At 46.7% G+C, this 19,860-nt stretch overlaps 1 protein-coding gene across 1 annotated transcript in view; it reads right to left on the reverse strand.

The window, feature by feature from the left end:
• The window catches only part of TMCC3 (transmembrane and coiled-coil domain family 3), a 148,477-nt gene extending 129,254 nt beyond the window's left edge, over nucleotides 1-19,223 (reverse strand). Inside the window, exon 1 of the mRNA XM_075748912.1 lies at nucleotides 19,076-19,223. Coding sequence (XP_075605027.1) covers nucleotides 19,076-19,087 — 12 coding nt within the window. The 5' untranslated portion in view covers nucleotides 19,088-19,223. The remainder of the gene's footprint in view (nucleotides 1-19,075) is intronic.
• Between the last annotated feature and the right edge of the window lie 637 nt (nucleotides 19,224-19,860).

Genomic DNA, 19,860 nt, shown 5'->3' on the forward strand with positions numbered 1-19,860 from the left:
TCTGTGTGCCTAAAAGGAAGAAGAAAGGGCTGTATACAAATAAACTAGCCCAACAGAGACTTGAAGCCTAGCTAATGGCTCCGATTTTATTGTACCCCCATTGCAACCGGTGGGAGGCTGACACTGAGGATGGCGGTGGTGATGGTTGTGTAACCTGCACTGAGCAGCAGTGCAGTAATGGCTTAACATTAGTCCCAGCTGCTCCAGCCACATCCATCCCTGTGCCACTTCTCATTCCAGTTCAAACAGCAATTTCCATGAGAAATGGATTTCCTCTGCATTCAGCGGGGTAGTGAGGAATCCCATCTTCCTTAATCCCGCTTCTGGGACTTAACGCATTGTGGATGTTGGAAGAAACTGCTACTTTTAAATGTAGGATTTAATTAAAGTATCACCAGGATTTTCGCTCTGTAATTCAGTGACCCTTCTCTCACAGGCTAACCAGAATTATTTGCAAACTGTTATGGCTATTGCAGACGAAAGAGGTCTCCAAGCTGCACGAGTAGCTGTAATTAACACATGAGCATACGTCAATATGTAATTGACTTCCCAGGGAACTCTGTGCAGCCACACAACCAAGCAGCTCTGACAAGCTTTTGGCATCCAGGCAGCAGCTAGTCCTGCCAGAAACTGGAACAAGAGCAGGAAGAGACCAAGAAGACCGGTTTCTTCTGCAAGGCTTTTTCTAAGATCATCTTCCCTGGGTACAGGGTCACATCCAGGCCCATGAAACCCATGCTGCTTAGCTATCAGGGATCTAGGTGAGCAACAGTGCTGCAGAACTTCAAAGCCTTTCCTCCCGCTCTTGGCCAGTCAGAGGTTATTTACTGTGGTGTGAACGACAGGACCGCAGGGGTGGGTATGATGAATATGGGCTGCAGCTATCAAGATTATAGGTTGTGACATTGGGTTGGAACGCAACGTCTCAGCAGAAACGGGAGCCCTAGACATTGTGCATGCAGCTCTGCAAGCAGTCTGGGAAGAAAGGACTTGGGGCAGGATTTTTTGCCCATGTGAGCAGTGGGATGGTTTATTGTACAGAGGGAGTGACTCTTCTTTGAGAAGCAGGCTAATAATTGCATTTGTTTCTCTGCAGTTAGTCCTGATAGTGTTAGGTATAGACCATCACTGACCCCTGTCATCAGAAGCACAGAAGGTGACTATCTCAGAAAGTCAGAGTCCAGCCAGATATGATGGGGAGGCCACACGTTCCCATTCTGAAATGAACCATAAGGTGGCACTGCTTTGAAACATTACCTCCAAATATTTTCCCCGACACTTTCTATACTCTACAAGAACACAAAGAGTTCCCACTGAAATAATGTGAATAATGTCATCCTACAGAAATCCCAGTGATATAGTGAGGGTTAACATCATTGGCATATATACTTTCACATATATTAACAACTTTTAAATTGCTAAGTTTTCTCCTGAAAAACAAAATGTCTCAGATACTTTTGTTCAAGCACCACGCCTCCTATTTCAAAATGTACGTTCGTGTATGTAAGATCCCCTCGCCACTTTGCACAACTGACTGTCCTCTCGTATGTAATACCATAAAGATTATGCTTTTTTTCTGTGCCACATTAACAGCCAACAAAGACTCTTCTACAAAGTAATTTTCTGTTTCACCTCTAATGTTCAGGACAAGAGTGGCAGAGGGTTTGGGAAATCAGAGTCACAGGGAATGAATGGTGGCTATGGTAAAATCAGCTACAGAGATTCCCTGTGACTATTGATTTGCTGTTGTAAAACAACACAGTAGTGCAGGCACCATTTTAAATGAATGGCAAAAGGGACCTATAACCAGGTATAAGAAGGAACGAATTGATGACAATCTGGGAGAGAATAGTGCAAGACTGAATCTTAACAAATCTCGAATGCAAAGATAAGGACCCTACTAAACAGCTCATAGCTGCCAAATACCCTGTGCACAGACAGAGAATGAGTTGCCGGTTGTGTGTCGGTGTACAGTGCCAGTTATTCCCAGCACAAGGAAGAGAAATGGGTCAGAAGATAAATGCTCACCAACTGAAGAACCTTCTGCAGGGTTGTCACGTAGAAGCCCAACTGATCTGAAAACAGCAAGGCCATGGGTTCAGGTCCCCCCGTCATCTTCTGTATCCAGCTGGTCCCCTGCACTGCAAAGAACTCTTCAGCTTTCAGACAGCCCTTTACTATGAACATGCAAGGTCCTGAACCACTGTTATTTTTGCAGTCTCTACCACAAAGTACAGCTGGCCCACCTCCAGCTACCACATGCTATGCAGAAGAACACATTATAGCAGCAGTATCTGAGCCTAGCCTTAGACATTTTCTTTCTTACAGGTACTTTTGATCTAGCATTACATCCCAGTAGTGACCTTGCACTGACATCCTTTTAGCCCATGGCTTAAGGTGTTCAAAAAGCCAGTGAGATGAGAGACAGGCCACAGACCTCTTTCCGAGTGCACTGTGCGGTGGAATAACGAAGCAGTGTCAGCTACAGACTGACTTCAGGATGTGCAATTGCCAGTGAATTGACCCAGGCTGCATCTCAACAGACAAACAACATCCATCCATCCATTCATTCATGCATCTATCTGTTTGGATTCATCTATTCGTCCTGCCCACGGAGCAGAAGACACGCTCGTACACAGTCTGGCAGAATGCAAAGCAGTCAGGTAAAACAGCTGGCGACCAAAACGGTCTACCCATATAAACATGAGGATGTCCTCATTTACTATAAACTTACTGGTATTTCAAACAGGAGAATACGCAAAAAGAATGTAAACATACATCTCTTCAGTGTGTAGCGATGATTTTGAGTTGATCCCTACCACTCTGGCGAGGTAATGTGAAGCTTACTTCTACTGGAGTTCTCTGAAAAACCCTTCATGCATTTAAAAACCAAAAGGCAGCGATAGTGGGAGGCAGGAGGATGGAGGAACTTGTGAACATCAGCATGCAGAGTTAATAAGATTCTATAAGTAAGACTCATATGATGAGTTTTAGTCTTTTTTTTCGTGTTTTGAACATCCAAGATTGTCTTCATTTCAAATATCACCATAGGAGCAATAATTAATTCAAATGAAGTGGGATTTACTCTAAATGAGCAAGAAAAATATTCCAAAACACTCTGAGCTCCAAACCTTAAAAAAAGGATTTCCCTTTAAAATACAACTTTCAGAGAAAATTAAGCCCACTAATTTATTTTTGAGTTAGCAAATACACTAACTGTGTAAAAATAACACATTGGCTTTAAGAAGCGGGCTATCAAATTCTCCTTTTCTGTCCCCGATAATAGCTAAGTGAAGACTACCAGTGGCAATGAGAAGCACTTGGACCTACTTGGCTCTTACAGATCTTTTTGAGTTGGGTACTAATAGCAGTTACCGAACTGGAGCCCAGACATTAAATACTATTACACTCTTAGAATCTGATACAGAAGCACTTCAATTATCCAAGCCTTGTGTTATCCCAGATGAGGTCATGATTCTTAATGCTTATCACATTGAATATTCCTGTCATTTTCTGAAAGCATGATTATCAAAATTATCCTTTGTCCCTTGTGGCGTACGGATAATTGAAGTTTATACATTTCATGCAAAACAGGTTTTGTACCTCATTAAACAGACCCATCTGTATTTCCACAATGTAATTCCCGAGCATAATCTGCGCAGTTTATATGCTCCATGACTGGACAGCGTGATTATGCTAACTATAAGGCAAACTGGTCTGAAACTGCTAGAAACCCACAAATCAAGTGGCAGGGCTCCAGCTTTGCAACCAGATTGATTTTCTACGCTCTGAACAGGCATGCAAAATGGCACCATTTGTTACGTGATTCAAGCTGTTTAGCTGAACGGTGTTTTACTCATGTCTAACTTACACTGGAACTGATCATCAGCTGTTTCTAGTAGGAGTGAGAGTCCAGAAGGCATATCATACACAGCTCAATTAGTTTAAACTAGTACTACAAAAATGTGACGTGCAGATACTAACTCTTAGTCTGTTGTAGCAATGCACGACACCCAAACAGAGCGAGCTCAGCGTATGAGTTCACATTCCCCCTTTTTTATATACTGGCAATGGACTACGCAGAACTCCTCAGAATGAATTAATTCCCATGTGATTACCTCAAACAACACTACCACGGCATCAGACTCACTAATCACCATTACCAGTATCTGCCTGGCATTCTTAAAAGGGGAAACAAAACCCACGAGATACAAAAACAAAGTGTAGGGGGAAACTAAACACTTTACTAATCAATTAGTCCATCTTCTTGGGAAGAGCCCACGGAGAGCGTAAGGAGGTTCACAACTGCCAAAGCATCGCCAGAGCCTGGTTCCCGGGTAGCAGCATGTCCCACCGGCTAACAGAAAAATTATCAAAATATGCCATTAGCAAAAATTGAGACATCTGCTTCTGCTCTATTTTCAGAAAGACAAGTTTACAGGTGATACATGAATCTAATCCAGCTCTTAGAGTAAATCGTTTCACTCTTTCATACCTCATTATCTGAAAAGCATCCTAAGATAGTTGAGACAGATCTGTACACAAAGTCCTAGTCACAGGGCAACGTCGTGCAAGGGCGCTGGCTCTGAGGGGGCTTTCGGGAAGTGGGAAGTGGGATTCAGTGAAAGGAGAGGAGGAGGAATACATCTGGGACCCATCTCAGCCCAGGGACTGCAGAAAGGAGCATGGAGCACTGCTGAGAACCAGAGAGGACAACAGAATAGCCATGAGGGAACCGGGAAGAGCTACGCAAAGGTGACATAGCAGGAGACAGGGACCAGGGCTAAGGCAAGCCAGAGCTGCAGAGCCTACCGGGGCAGGACAAGGCAGTCTGAAAGGAGGCAGCACTGGTGGATGGACCCCAAGAGGACAGCAGGGCGATCCCTAGGTGGGAGGCAGCATTTGTGGGAGCACCTCCTTCAAAGGAGGAGAGAAAATAAAGAGGTTACCATGGAGTAACCCAAGGTACAGAAAAAAAGATGGCCTTTACAGTTTCTGAAATGACGTTACTGCAAGCAAATGAACCCAGTCAACCTTTCTGTGAAGCACTCACGGTGTCAGGCTGCAGAGCTCAGAGCACACGGGGCTCAGAGCAAGGGGCATTAGAATCAGCAGGGACACAGCTGGTGATTTTTATGTCATTTAAAATGCCTCAGAAGGGTCATTTCACGGATATTTCAGCATGCAGAAACTTAATTTGATCAGAAACATAATTATCTGTGTCCCAGTTCTTTGCTATACCTAAGTATTTGTCTTACAAGATATTACTTCCAATGCATCACTAGATTTATGCTCTCTCTATATATATATACACACAAAAAAAAAAATCTTGAATGATGTTCACTGACCACTGATCAGAAAACATTAGTGCTACCTGTAACAGAAATACATTATGGTGTTTTAGAATCAGTAATACTGAAATAGGGTTTCATTTTTACCTTAGCTTTTTATTTGTGAAAGAAGATCCTCCCCCCAAAAAGCAATTTGATACAGCTAGAATTACTTTACAGCCTTCACTTGAAAAATTCAATTCAGCATACTGATTTCTACCCTATAGTGGTTAATGTACTTCCACATGTGCTGCTTTTTTAACCAGAAATCCACCTCTGGGAAGGCAGTCTCGGCTCAGGTTGCCTAGTTTGAGTTTAGCTCTTTGCAGGATTAAGCCCTATGAAGCCGAAGTAATCTGCAGTACAGAGGAGGTCAGAGTAGAGTAATTCTCTAAGTGAGGCTGCAGATCATATCTCGTGCGGCAGGTTGCCAAGGAGCTGCTAGGAGCAGAGAACAAATACAGATGGGAGGAGGTGGATGCAGCAAGGGTGGAACTACGCTGAAAAGGCTCTGGCTACAAAAGGATGACAACAGGCAGTAGGAGCAGACAAAGCCCAGGATCTACAGAGCCCAGCCAAGGATGCTCCAGCAAAACTGGAGCAAAACTTCTGCTCCAGCAGAAGAGACTCCGAAGCTCCCAGCAATGCCTCCTCCCTTAGCTGGAGTTTCATGACCACAGCCCTGTCAGGCATCCTCAGCCCCGAGCCACCTCCTTCAGCTGCTCTCTCTCCTCCCATCCACTGCCCGGCGACCCAAGCATCACTCCTCATATATTCTGGAGGTGCTGTTCCTTACCCTCCCCTCCATCCTCCTTTTCAAACTGGGGTATGGGGAAGGAGAAATTGCATGAGAAAAGTCTGAAATTGCTAAACAAGCTCTAATCTTAAACCCTATTAGGATGAAAAACCTTACTAAGCTCAATAACAAATATAAAAATCTGACAGGTCTTCCCTGTAGAATCATTCAGCTATTTCAAAGCTGCACTGACTTCCCAAGCGCTAGTTTAGGAACATTTCTTTATTCAGGAGAGCCCTGATGCATGTGCCTACACAAGTCTATGCTTTTACAATGAAGTGTCGTAGAAAGACAAATTCTACTTGTGTTGGATAAGACAGTCATTTAAAACTACTGGTTTTCCCCTTGGCTTCTTTGGTGAGCCTTACACAAGAAAATTTTCTCTCTTGCCCTCTCATGTACCATAGTGATAAAACATATCTGCATCACTTCATAGTGGTGTCATGAGGATTCCTCAATGCTTATAAGCACTGTGAAGATGAGAAGTCCTACAAGCATTAAGGTACATCAAGGCAATAGGTCTTCAGTGCACACTTAGCCCTGTGGTGAGTACCTCTCCCCTTCCACTACCCCCTGTTAGCATCCCTAAAGCCGTTGTTTGCCAAAATCTGCCCTGTAGGACAGCCAAAGCCGATCCCTCCATAGGCCCAGAGGACTGAACCAAGCACTCACATGAGTAAAGTTAACAATGCTGATATCAGGCACAGCAGAAATTTTAAGAACACACATATACTTTCAAAATCGCTACGGCGGCAGTGCCAAGGAAGAAAATGTGCTTATTAAATCAAGATGGGCTCCAGAAGCAAGGAACAAATGAACTGATTGTTATTTAGCTTGGGGAAAGTATTACTTTTTCCTCATTTGATTCAATGCCATGCCTCCCTCTGATTTAGTGATTTGTGTCTTTCATTTCTAAATTATATTCTGTCTAAATTTAGTTACCATAGAGAACAGTAAACGCAGCCTGAACACCTGGGCACTTCTTACAGGCAGGCTATTCTGGAGGTGGCAGTTCAGCACACCAGAACCAGCAATTAAAAACCGCCTCCAGCACACTCGGCTTTGCTAAGATTCATGACAACAGTGCTTGGTTCATCAGGCAGCTCCTCTTCCTCTCTCCTTTCCTGCTCTGTAGAATCATAGGATGGTTTGGGTTGGAAGGGACCTCAACGATCATCTACTTCCAACCCCCCTGCCATGGGCAGGGACACCCTCCACTAGACCAGGTTGCCCAAAGCCCCATCCAACCCGGCCTTAAACACTTCCAGGGATGGGGCATCCACAACCTCTCTGGGCAACCTGTTCCAGTGCCTCACCACCCTCACAGGTTCTCCAGGCTGAACAACCCCAACCCTCTCAGTGCATCTTCACAGGAGAGGTGCTCCAGCCCTCTGATCATCTTCATGGCCCTCTTCTAGACTCACTCCAACAGCTCCATGTCCTTCTTATGTTGGGGACCCCAGAGCTGGACACAGTACTCCAGGTGGGGTCTCACCAGAGCAGAGTAGAGGGGCAGGATCACCTCCCTCGACCTGCTGGTCACTCCTTTTTTGATGCAGCCCAGGACACGGTTGGCTTTCTGGGCTGCAAGCGCACAGTGCCAGCTCATGTTGAGCTTTTCATCAACCAACACACCCAAGTCCTTCTCCTCAGGGCTGCTTTCAATCCATTCTTTGCCCAGCCTATAGTTGTGCTTGGGATTGCCACGACCCATGTGCAGGACCTTTCACTTGGCCTTGTGGAACTTCATGCAGTTCACACGGGCCCACCTCTCAAGCCTGTTAAGGTCCCTCTGGATGGCATCCCTTCCCTCCAGCGTGTCAGCTGCACCACACAGCTTGGTGTCATCAGCAAACTTGCTGAGGGTGTCTTCCACCTACTCTCCATGTCACCAATAAACAGCGCTGGTCCCAGTACTGACAGACTCCTGAGGAATGCCACTTGTCACTGGTCTCCACTTGGACGTACATGGAGACCTGGCCCACACACAGTCCCTGGCCCTGAAGCTGGAAATAGCAGCTATCTGGTTGACTGTCCACCCTGCTCAGGTACAGACAGTCATTTCTCCTCTGTCCCTGCAGTGCTGCAGTCTGACAGTGACCCACATTCTCATTTAAATTCACCAGGGAACCACAACTGAGAAACCAGAGCAGGTGGCACAGGCTCCAACAAACTCGAGCAACCAGCTCTCGAGGCCATATGAGGTGATGCACAGCCACCCCACCTGCACGGCTGAGATTCAAACTTCACGTGTTTGTTCCCTGAGCATCAGGATCTACCCTGGCTCCACCAGCCATGTACCAAGGAGGCACAAGCACCCTTTGCAAGTCCTAATAACATGTTATTCTTACAGCAGCGTTGTTATGGGAGTGCATCCTATGGCCACCCTGTCAAAGCACCAGCTTACCCTCTTTTGACAGTAGTTTTAAAACTGTACCCTAACCTCAGAGGGTCTAGCAAAAGACTGCCATAGCAGATCTGTAATTCAATGTCAAGCAGTGTAAAGTAGGTGGGGAGGCGTGCTGGTACTGCTCCCAGCCCACCTGGACGTCAGCACAACTGCTGCGTGAGGCTGCGTAGGGAGAAGGCTCAACCCCGTGGTGGCCGACCAGACCTCCTGCAGGCAGCTGTCCTCCCTCCGGGCAGCGGCAGGCAGCAAGCGATATAGCCTGTGTGCTCTCGTCCTTGTGCTGCTGGAGAATGGGGCCCGGAAAAAAAAAAGGGGTTTAGGCAGCAATGAGGAATTTCAAAGACTTAAAGAATTAGCGAAGAGAATCCAGCCACTTGTAAGTCTGAATACTAGTTTGCCACAGGAGACTTTATATGAATTTTGTGATTCTAGGAAGGTATCTGCCTTTCTTTAATGAAAACATTCTGTCACCACCTGTCAGGAATAAATTCAGGCAAAGAAAACAAGACAATATTGAACTCGAAGGCAGGATCTTGCAAAACATCAGCGCTGATTCATCCCTTCCCATCCCTTCCCCCCCACCCTACTCCGGGCACCAAGCCGAGAATACATTAACTTAACCTGCCTGTGGATTTACATTAGATTACTATCCACTACCAGTGATTCAAAATTCCTTTATTCTCCACCATTGCCGTATTTCTGTAAGAGACATACTGAATAAAAGTAACTTCATCTTTTTCTTGAATTATTCCAATTTCTGTAGAGTCTGGCAGCAGAGGTGCCAAGTACAGAAGTCTTGACTACTCACTCCCACCTCTAGAACTGGTATGCAAGGCTATTAGGATATAAATCTGTTATTTTTCTCCCAAAATGTGTGAATTACCAAAGTATTATGTATGTATATACACATTCTTGCTTGCTAAAGCTACACTCCTACTTTTTAGGATCTGAAAACAGTAGTTAAAAGAAGTCACCTGTTGTAGGGCTAAGTTAAAACATCCTTTCAGATAAAAAAACTCTTTTGGATCACACATTAAAAGGAGGGATGATAAACAACTGTCAGGAAACTGGGGCTTCTATTATCCCCCAAAGCCAGGGGCTGTTTATTCTGCATATGCTCAACTCATTCCACATAGTTTCTGCAGTGACGGCACTTGGGGCTACAGCCTAGAAAGCTCTCTGGTTACACTTCTCCCCAGTAATTTAAAAAAAAAATCAAACTTTATTCATGTAATATAACACTTACCACTTTGCAGAAGGACCTTTGTCCTGCTCCCTTTCCTCATCAAGGTAGTCTCCGTGCTCCACTGGACCTTCCCTTGCAGGTCCTCTGCAAGCCACAAAAATCCAGTTTGCCCAGACCAGTAGCTGACCTGGCAGCAGGGAGTGGAAGTGAAAGCAGCCTTCTCTGAAAAGTTTTCTTTGTCTTGCAAAGCAGTTCAGAAAAACAACTCGGTCTACCTGAGCTTTCCCATGGCCTGAACAAGCATCCTCAGCAACTGACTGCTCTGGTGGGAAGGGAACGGCAGGGGAAGGGAACAGGTCTCTCTGGCAGCAGAAGGGAAAAAAGCCTCTGAGGCTGGACACAGCTTCTCAGCTGCAAGGCTGGGCACCGTTACACCTTTGCTGAGAGCGGATGCAAATAGCAAAAAGCTTAGAAAAGTTGTCCTAATTCTTTCTTACTAAAGGTCAGAGGGAATCCGTTTGCTGAGAAGGCATCCCAAGTCTGTATAACCAGCCCTGCTTTCAGCAACATGAAAGAAATGAGAAAGAAATGAGGAGAGGAGAGGAGAGGAGAGGAGAGGAGAGGAGAGGAGAGGAGAGGAGAGGAGAGGAGAGAAGAGAAGAGAAGAGAAGAGAAGAGAAGAGAAGAGAAGAGAAGAGAAGAGAAGAGAAGAGAAGAGAAGAGAAGAGAAGAGAAGAGAAGAGAAGAGAAGAGAAGAGAAGAGAAGAGAAGAGAAGAGAAGAGAAGAGAAGAGAGAAGAGAATACAAGAGAATACAAGACAAGCCCTGCAATCTAACTTCAGGAAGACCCAAATAGACTGACTGTAAATGGTAAAAAGCAATGGAAAGGGCATCTCTTCAGGCTTCCTTTATACATCCAAGAGCAAGAAAAAGGACAAAAATCTCCCTTTATTTCTAAGTCAACATGTATTGTACATTCATTTGCACTCATTAACTCAAGTAGGCCAGTACCAAAGGATTTCCACTAGGGGATATGTCCTTTTTAAACAGTTAATGGAGTTTTAATTAATTGTGTTATCTGAAAATATATCTTGACAAAAAGCAAGATAACTGAAATGCATTAAAAAGTGTGTTTATTCATCTGCCCAGAAATAAGCTGAAAAAAGGCAAAAAGAACATGTAATAGAACAGTTTTTAGAGCATCTGAACAGAATGGAGAACTACTGGGAGATTTGCAAATTCAATTACTGGTATGAATAATTATATGTGAGCAAATGTCCAAGAAGAACAATAATAAAAAATAAAAAAAGAAAAACCAGATGTAAATACTAATTTATTTGAAAAAAAGATAAAAGTAGAATATCTGAATCAAACTAGCAAGCATTGCTAGTTGGGGAAAAAAAAATTCCCTTCTGGAAAAAATGTTGATTTCCCATTGAAAATAAAGAGCTTTAAGCCATTTTTTCAACTAGAGGTTAGTTTTTCAGCAAAAAATCAGTATTTTCAGCAGAAATATATTTTCTATGTTGGTTTGTTGCTGTTGTTTTTTAATCAAAACCCTATTTTCTATTAAAAACAGCTTTGACAAGAATAATATGGGCCAGTGAAGCATGGGCAACGTGGTCTAGTTGAGGGCGTCCCTGCCTGCAGCGGCAGGGCTGGAACTAGATGATCTTAAAGGTCCCTTCCAACCCAAACCATTCTATGATTCTATGATTTCCTTTTATAATGGCTTCTGGTATTCAAGGTCAGGCTCGACTACATTAATACAAGAGTTTAATATCAATTGTTCAGAAGCAGGAAACCAGTGACCAAAAAGCCAGTGTCATAATTTTATAGGTCCTGAAGCCAGATGAGATCTGTCAGGGCACACGCAGATGTTGTAGTAGGGCAGAAAAGGTGAGCCCCAGCCATTTTCACCTTACAACTGGAGACTATCAAAGATTTTTGGAAGTTTTTCTTACTCTTCAACAAAAGAAAAGGTTTCTTCACCAACAATGTGCCCAAGACAGACCGTAGCAGAAAAAATATCAGACAACTTTGCCTAAAAAAAAAAATCACATATCAGGTCAACAGCTCAGTAAAAACAGAGTAGCTGTTTAACCAAGCTCAAAGCCCAAGCCACTGAGCCATAAGCCCTGTTTCAGGGAAGACATCGTCATATCAAGACTACAGGTTGGTGCCACTTATCCTCTCAGGATGGAAATGACTTCTCAGGCAGCAAGGAGGAGGTACATTGAATGCTTGGAGCTTTTTGCAAACCATCGCTGAGGCTTCAGCAAATGGGGCACAGACCAGAAATGTGTAACAGTTTCCAACTGAAAAACTATTAATATAGTTTTACAGGGGTTAACAGTTCACAATAATCTGCTGGTCTGAAACATTTGGGATATTTGGCCTAGAAGTCCCACCACAGAACAGTCAAGATGCCATATCAGTTAGTTGGATATTATAATTAAGGAGACCTCAGTTGTCATCAAATTACACGGAATCTAATATCAAATGATTTGGTCCACAAAATACACAGATTTGCTCAATCTCAGCTGAATTATTTGCAAGAGAGGTGTTACTGTCTGGTGCGCTGGGTGGACAGACCGGCCACATCCTCACCCAAGCAAGACTCGCTGCTTCTCTCAGAGGAAACAGGTGGCCGTGGAGACCAAAACACAAACCATCAATGCCAATTTCTGAATGTACCTCTGCTGTGTGGTAAAGCAGCAGACTGAAGAAATCCATTTTTGCACTAATTGCTAACTACTGCAGGAAGGGCTGACAGGAAAAAATAGTCACACATGGCTTACTTACCAGGAATTTATACCAAGGTGAACCTATTAGCTCCATTTATTTGGCCACTCAGTCCAGCAGAGTCATACCTCAAACAATGAAAACAAAAAAACCCTTTGGAAATCACAGTTTTATCACTGGGCAGACTTGGAAACCATCTTTGCTAATGGAGGCAAAATTTCCCGCCTCTCCTCACAACCAAAAAGGTCAATCGACACAGCTATCCCTTTTCTTTTTTTTTCGCATGTCTGTGGGCAGATTCTTTTCATATATATTTTTAAAAGTTAAGATTTTATTGTCTTCTCACCAGGATAACATTCCAGCAGTGGGGAACATACAGAGGAAAAGATATTAACTGCCCTTTTTTGTGTCTTTTGTGCTAAAATCTGCTTTGTCCCCAGCTCAGAACATGAAGACAGGGGAATGTTGGTCCTGGCACAGGCAGCCTGTCAAGAAATGTGCAACCAGCCACTCCGACCTACCCAGCATCCTGAACGGGAATCACAAACAGAAGAAATTACTTTAAAAAAAATCCTTCTGTTTTTAGTTCAATGAAGCCAACATACCGAAGCGATCTTAATCTTCCTCCATTTGTTTTCCCACTGCTTCAGTCTTATGCTACGCATGCATTCTCTGAGTCGACATAGACTCATAAAACATTTCTCTGCTGACCTCCTTAATCAACAGTATGACTCTTATAGGCTCAGTATCTCACCAGCAACCACAGGAGAAAACAAAGCTCGGTCCTGTGGTGCTGGACTGTAAGGAGCATACTGGCTTATGGTAAATCCATGACTGTATCTTGACTGAAAAAGTGGCCAACAGCAGATGCCTCAGGAAGACTCTCACAACCAGAACAATCGTGTAACGATTGCCCAAAGGCAAGGAGTTGCACCGCTAAACAAGGAGCGCGTCTTTCTGCTCTGAACCTGGGGCCTGACGGTTTCATTTGCCACCCCCAGTTCTTCTCCTGACAGAGACAGTGAACAAGCAGTCACTCCTTAATGCTTCCTCCCCGTGCCATTTACACCTTGCTCTCCTCTCTGCTTACCAACAGAGGTGGTAGATAAAAATACGACCAGTAAGAGAGACGCTTGAAAGCACGTCAGCCATTTCAATCTCATTTTCCCACAGCAGCAGCAGTGATGGGAAAGATGAACTCTTTAGCAAATAAGAGTGCTTGAGGTAAAGGCAGGAAATCCTCTTATCTTTAGTCCTTCAAACCCAACGCTGATGTCCCACCAAAATCCTCACTCACACATCATGTAACCTTTTAGGCACTTAAATGCCTACAGGCACCTAAATTCACTAAAAATCCACTAAAACCCACTTAACCACCCCCCAGTCACAGCCTGCCCAAGCTCTAGCAGAAATCTCCGACTGCCTGCCTGTCTGTCCTGTTTCTCCCAAAGACCAGAGACCCCAATTCAAGCCCCCACTGTGCTGTGTTTGGAGCAAGGATTTATTCAATGCTCCCTCATGCCAGGGTGGCCTGTCTCTTAACCAGTTCCATTGCCTGCATGTTAGCTCAGCTAAATCTAATGCTTCAGTAAGTGATCTGTTGTCATGGATTTAACTGGTAACACATTTTATATTCCCCAAGGGTAGCCAAAATAGTAGAGCCTCTAAAATAGCTGAATAAGGAAAATCTCATCATTACCTCAACCCTGAAATGTAGTCTTTGACTGACAGTCCTACATACTATTTGAAGAGAATCTCTGAGCAACTAAAACCACCAAATGGGCACTTTCTTTCCCCAGCAGAGCTAGGGTGTCACCCACTCCCATTAGCCCAAATTGTCCCAGGATGTCCAGTTTTGCCCAACAGGTTGTAAAGACCAGACAAGGACAACTTGGTTAAAAATCAAGCTGTCGTTCTGCTTAAACATCTGGTGAATAAAATCTATAGCAAGATATAGCACTGATCTGTACCTGTCAAGGTATATATGTCCCTCCTAACTACCTTATGAATTAAACATGGCATTACCAAGCAAGGCTGTTCCCTTTCCCTCCTACAAGACTGGCTACTGATTACTGAGTGTCAGAGCCAAAACCACCTAAGAACATTAAATGACATAATAAAAACAGAAGTAGTACACAATTTCATCTTTATTACACACTTTATTTAGCCCAGCCTGGATTTTCAGTATATTCTGCCCGTACTAATTTCATCTTTTTCTTGTACCTAAATACTAATTTCTTGTTGACGTGTTTGATTTCCATTAATTTCCAAGTGTGAGTACATCTTGCCTGAAGAAATAACTCCAGCAGAATTTGACAAGTGAATTTGTTTTCCCTAGCGAAAATGAACAAGATACACAGAGCTGCTCTTCAAAAAGCTAATAAAAGCAGATACAAATGAGAATTTATCTCTAATATGTACCAGCGATCTGGTGGAGGACTGTCTAGGCTGACTAAATTAGCTCCTAATATGGTCAATTAAGATAGGTAGGTCATCTGGCAAGACAAGCTGAAAGAGAAACAAGTCCAAAGAGCCAAGAAGGCTGAGGTTTGGAGAACTGGCTTTCCATCCGTTGCCTGGAAATGTAGTCTCCCCTCTCTTAACTGCTACTGCCTTCCTGCAGTGTCTAATAGACAGCTTGTCTCTATTAACTGGAATGCCAATCTATTTTATTTGAATGACCAGTGTCCTGGTTTCAGGGGGAGGTATGTAAAAACAGGGGAAAAAAGACCTCAGGGATTTTCTTCCTGCTTATACTTGCATTAGTATTTTCTTACTAATAAGAAACTGAGTGAAAAGCGAGGGGCATACAGAAAAAAGAAAAGAATCAGGTCTTTCACCTGGAATGAAATCAACTGGACCAACCTCAGCTGACATTAGCTGTACATCCAGCTGCAGCACCTAGATACTACGCAATGGTGTTCTTAATAATGTGTATTCATTCAAGCAATAAAGTACTTGGAAATGCCTATGTCATCTTTAATTATTTTGAACAGCTTGAGGAGGGAGGAAAAGCAGAGATGGCCAGGAAACTCTGTACATACAGCTGTCGTGTTTCTCAAGTCTGAAAAGAGAGCTGTAGAGACAAGAGGGGGGACACGCTCTCTGGAAGGATGAAACTCCTGTAAAGCATGTGAAATATGGTGTTAGGATAATTAGGAAACCTTGACCTCACTAGTACTCAGAGGACTGTAGAAAGCACTCCCTTCATGCAGGACATGTTGGACATATGCGGCTGGAGGGGGCAGGAGGAGGGGAGGGGGTGGCAGGCAGGGAGGTCTAAACTGCTCCCTAGCAGGAGCAGTCAGTAAGAGCTGCTGAGCGAAGCTGAGCTGAGCTAGGCTCCAGGTTCAGCAGAGAGCCCGGGAAGCAGCAGGCTAGCCGTGTCTTGCTACTGCCCGTCCTTCCCCGTGGTGGCCTCTCATCCTTACCACACAGCTCTGATGCGTACAGTGCCAGACGTCTCTTTAGCCCGAGCTGCTCTGCTTTTCTCCATGGGCTACAGCAGGGACCTGAGGAACACATGGAGGGTCGTCTGCCTAAGATGTGCCTCTGCACTGATGAGCAAAAGTGCAGAGGAGGTTGCACAGAGCATCACTGTGTCACTCTTGAAGCCACAGGACTGCCAGCACCTGCGTAGTACTGCTGGCTTCAGGTCACCACTGCCAGAAGGATCGCACCCTGTTTCGGTGACTGACGCACAGGGAGCAGGAAGGCTCCTTGAAGAGATCGGCTCAGCTGAGGATCCAAGGGCTCAGGTTAGGGAAAGCCCACCCCCCCCCCCCCCAACTCAACAGCAGCTCCACCAGGACACTAACATTTCGCTGATTTCACCCATCCTCACAGGTCCATTTTCTCCACGTTATAGTTGAAATTCAGTACACCCCCAAAAGAAAGGGCAAGGACATTATTTCATCTGTCTCTAGCAACAAAACCCAGGTTTTTACTATGCTTCTGAGACATCCAAAACAACTCTTCTACTTATTGCTCCTTTATGAGCGTAGATGGCACTGGAAAACTTGATCCAAACGGAAAGTGTGGATTTAGCACTGAGCTGTGGACCCATACTAAATTCTGTGCAAGCATTTCAGCGTTCTATCTCAGTGGCCCAGTCCTCTCCAGCTTAATTTATTTTTGAAGCAATCAATGAAACATCAACTGCATTTAGGGACAGCAAAGTCAGAGAGGTCCTGAATGTTAGGCTTCCTCTTGTTGGACATAAAATCACGCGGCAGGCAGAAAAATAGAAAATCAGAGGTTTCTCCCTATTTTATCTTCCCGTCCTGACAGATATAAAATCAAAAAGGGGACGCTAAGTCACAAATGGCAGAAAATTCTCTGGCACAGCAGAGAATAAAGAGGACACAAAGCAATTGACGCTCAGGTTTCATACTCCAGCCTAAAGGGCCCATGGTATGAAATTAATTTTAACTGTTGGGTGCCCACACGACTACTGTTTTTCCAAGACATGCTAAGGACGTGATTCATGAACTCAGTGAGGAAAGTTCTCCAATGGGATGCCTAAAGTAGGATCGGGGCACTGATGATCCAAAGTGAGGGCTGCAATTGTGTTTCTTTTTATTTCTTGCTCCTTTTGCCTAAAAGGAGATTCCCTTTCTCAGGTGGTTCTTCATGCAGCCTTCATTAGCCCTGAGGTGTTGCCTAACAATCAGGGATTACAAATTTTATCATTTTTAAGCTAAAGTTAGCTTAGTTTAACTTCTTCTGGCACCACTCTAGTTCTTGTGTACAGCAGAGGCATTTAGCACAGGTGGCCCATGATTCACGTGGAGTCAGTCTACAATGGGCGGCTCATGAACGTGCAGCACAGAACAGGCTGCCAGCGTAGACCAACCCTCAAGCCCTGATTCAGACCCTTGGGCAGTCGCACAACTGGGTATGAAAAAGAAACAAGGCTTGAATACTTTGTACCCACAATCCCCAAGGTCATTTTGACCTTTAATAAACCCTTAATTTCAAATCTTGACCATCTCTGCACTCCCCCTCCTTGTAAGCACAGGAGTATGATGGGTAGTGGAAGAAGGTAAAATTCAAATGAAGCATTTGTTCCACATTATTCACAATGCAAGGACAGAATTAATCAGCTCTTACCCAGCCTGGGTAATTAACACTAACAGTATAAAATACTGATCCAGGAATATTTGTAAAAAGAAATTAGCACTGCCAGGCTTTAGGAGCCTGGCTAAGGGCAGGGTTCTTCTCCAGAACAAAGGGAAATCCTAAATCATGTGGTTTGTTCTCCGTCGCTCGGGCTCTGCCAAACCAAGAGCCCAGAGCAGCGGCTCAGAAGCGCTGAAGAGGACCCCAGGCTCCAACCACCTCACTCACCACGCAGCGAGGCTAGCGATTTCCCAGGTCTTTTATCACAAACTTTGAGGGATGTCTTGCTACTCCAGCTGTCTAAGCTACTGCGCACTTAGGCTAGCGGGCCCAAAGCTGTAACAACAAAATTTGGGAAGGTAACACAAAATGAGAGCAAGACAGGAACAACAGGGGGACAAGAAGCCTGAGTAGTTGCGTGATTCATTCTTTTGATAACGCTCCTTCTACACTGGCACTTTCGTGTTACAGTCAGTTTCCAGCAATGATGGGAGCAGCCCGGGTCTACCTAGAAGGAAAGCTTGCCTTTCGGAAGGAATACTGAAAATTGTGATAGGAGCTGGAAGGTCTACATGCACACCCTCTTATGACAGGGAAAGGATTCCTACTGACTTTTGGTTGCAGCTCCAAAGTGGGATCTGGTGCTGCTCTGTAGCCACTCTCAGCTCAGACCTTCAGGTTATTTTTCTAAAGCTTTTAGCAGCACCTTCACCAGTCATGAGAGTCTTGCATTCGCCTTCACACGAAATAAACAGCGCCGCTGCCTAGTGTACAAACGAAGAGCTGTTCCATTCGCCGAAGTCTCTCCCTGCCCGAGATTTTACAGTAAAGGGATCGTCTGCTGCCGTGCAAGGAACAATAGAGCGGCGGGCAGGCGAGCCACGGACCGCCAGTCTCTCCGCACGGCTGATGCACAGAGCGGCGCTTCGTTCCCCCAAGCAGCCCCGGGCGGCTCCAGGCCCTTGGCACCCACCCTGCGCCGGCCGGCCGAGCCTCCCTCGCCGCAGCCGGGTTCGCAGCCAGCGGCGGCGGCCTGCGGGGTGACCCCGCACCCCGGTTCCTTCGCACCCCGCGCTGCCCTAACCGAAGGCGCGTGCTGCCAGCCTCAGGCATCCATGGCAACTCCAGCCTGAAAACGGCCCCGCTCGCAGAGCCGCCCGCCGCGGACGGCAAAGTTTGCCCTCCCGTGCCCGCCCGCTGCCCCGCTCCGCACCATGGACAGCGCCCGGCGGGCTCCCGCCGCCCGCGCCGCCCCCCGCCGCCCGGACCGGCGCAACCGCCCCCCGGGGGGGGGACGCTCCCGGCACCGCGGCGCCCCCTGGCGGGACCCCGGCGGACACGCCGCTAACCGCGACCCCCCCACCCCCCCCACCCCGCCCCGCTTCGACTCCCGGTCGCGGCGCACGGGGCTCGGCGGCGGCCCCGCGCTCCCGGCCCCCGCTCCGGTGTGCGCTCCGGCGGCCGGCGGGGCAGCGTGGAGTTCTTACCTTCCGCAGCATGCTGGCAGACAGCGCCGGGGGTTCCCCGCCACGGCGCCGCGCTCTCCCGCCCCTCACGGCGCGGCCATGCAGGGGGCAGAGCGGCTGCAGCGGCCGCCCCGGGGCGCACACCCCGGCCCGCCCCGGCACGGCACGGCCCGGCACGGCGGCGCAGTGCCCACAGCCCGCGGGCGCGGCGGCCGTCCGTGCGCGCCGCCCGCCTGCCCACACTGAGCGGCGGCGCGACGGCTGCCGCCCGCCACGAGGCAGCGCGGCCGCGAGGGGGGCCGGGCCCACCCGCCTCCGCCGCCCGGCCCCTTCCCCCGGCCGCGGGCAGGGGAGCGGCTGCAGCCCCCGCCCGGAACGGGCGCCCGCTGCCTGGAGCTGGGGCAGCCGTGGCTGAAGGGGTGGCCTGACCCGGGAGAGTGGGGGGCCAAGCCTGGCTCTGGGCGGCTCTCAGTCACGCTGCGTGGGCGCCCGTAGCACTTTGAGGAGCCGCGGCGGCACCCCACGGAAAGCAAGGTGCGGGGCTCCGTCCCCGTTGCAGCCGCTTGCTTTCCAGCTGTGCAGCGTTGGCTGGTCTGGGCTAGAGCAAAGCAGGGCTGAGGGTTGCTTCCCCTCCTGGGGAGCAGGGAGATGCCAGGCTGGAGGGCTTCATCGCCCCGGCCAGATCCGGGCCGTGGGAAGCCCCTTGGACCACCCTGGTCTGGTGCTCAAACACTCTGTACGTGGTCATCGTGCTCCGATTTCCAGTAACGAAGGAAGTCTCACCCAAAGCAAATTACACCTATTCC

This window comes from Balearica regulorum, chromosome 1 (genome assembly GCF_011004875.1).
Source record: "Balearica regulorum gibbericeps isolate bBalReg1 chromosome 1, bBalReg1.pri, whole genome shotgun sequence".
NCBI lineage: Eukaryota > Metazoa > Chordata > Aves > Gruiformes > Gruidae > Balearica > Balearica regulorum.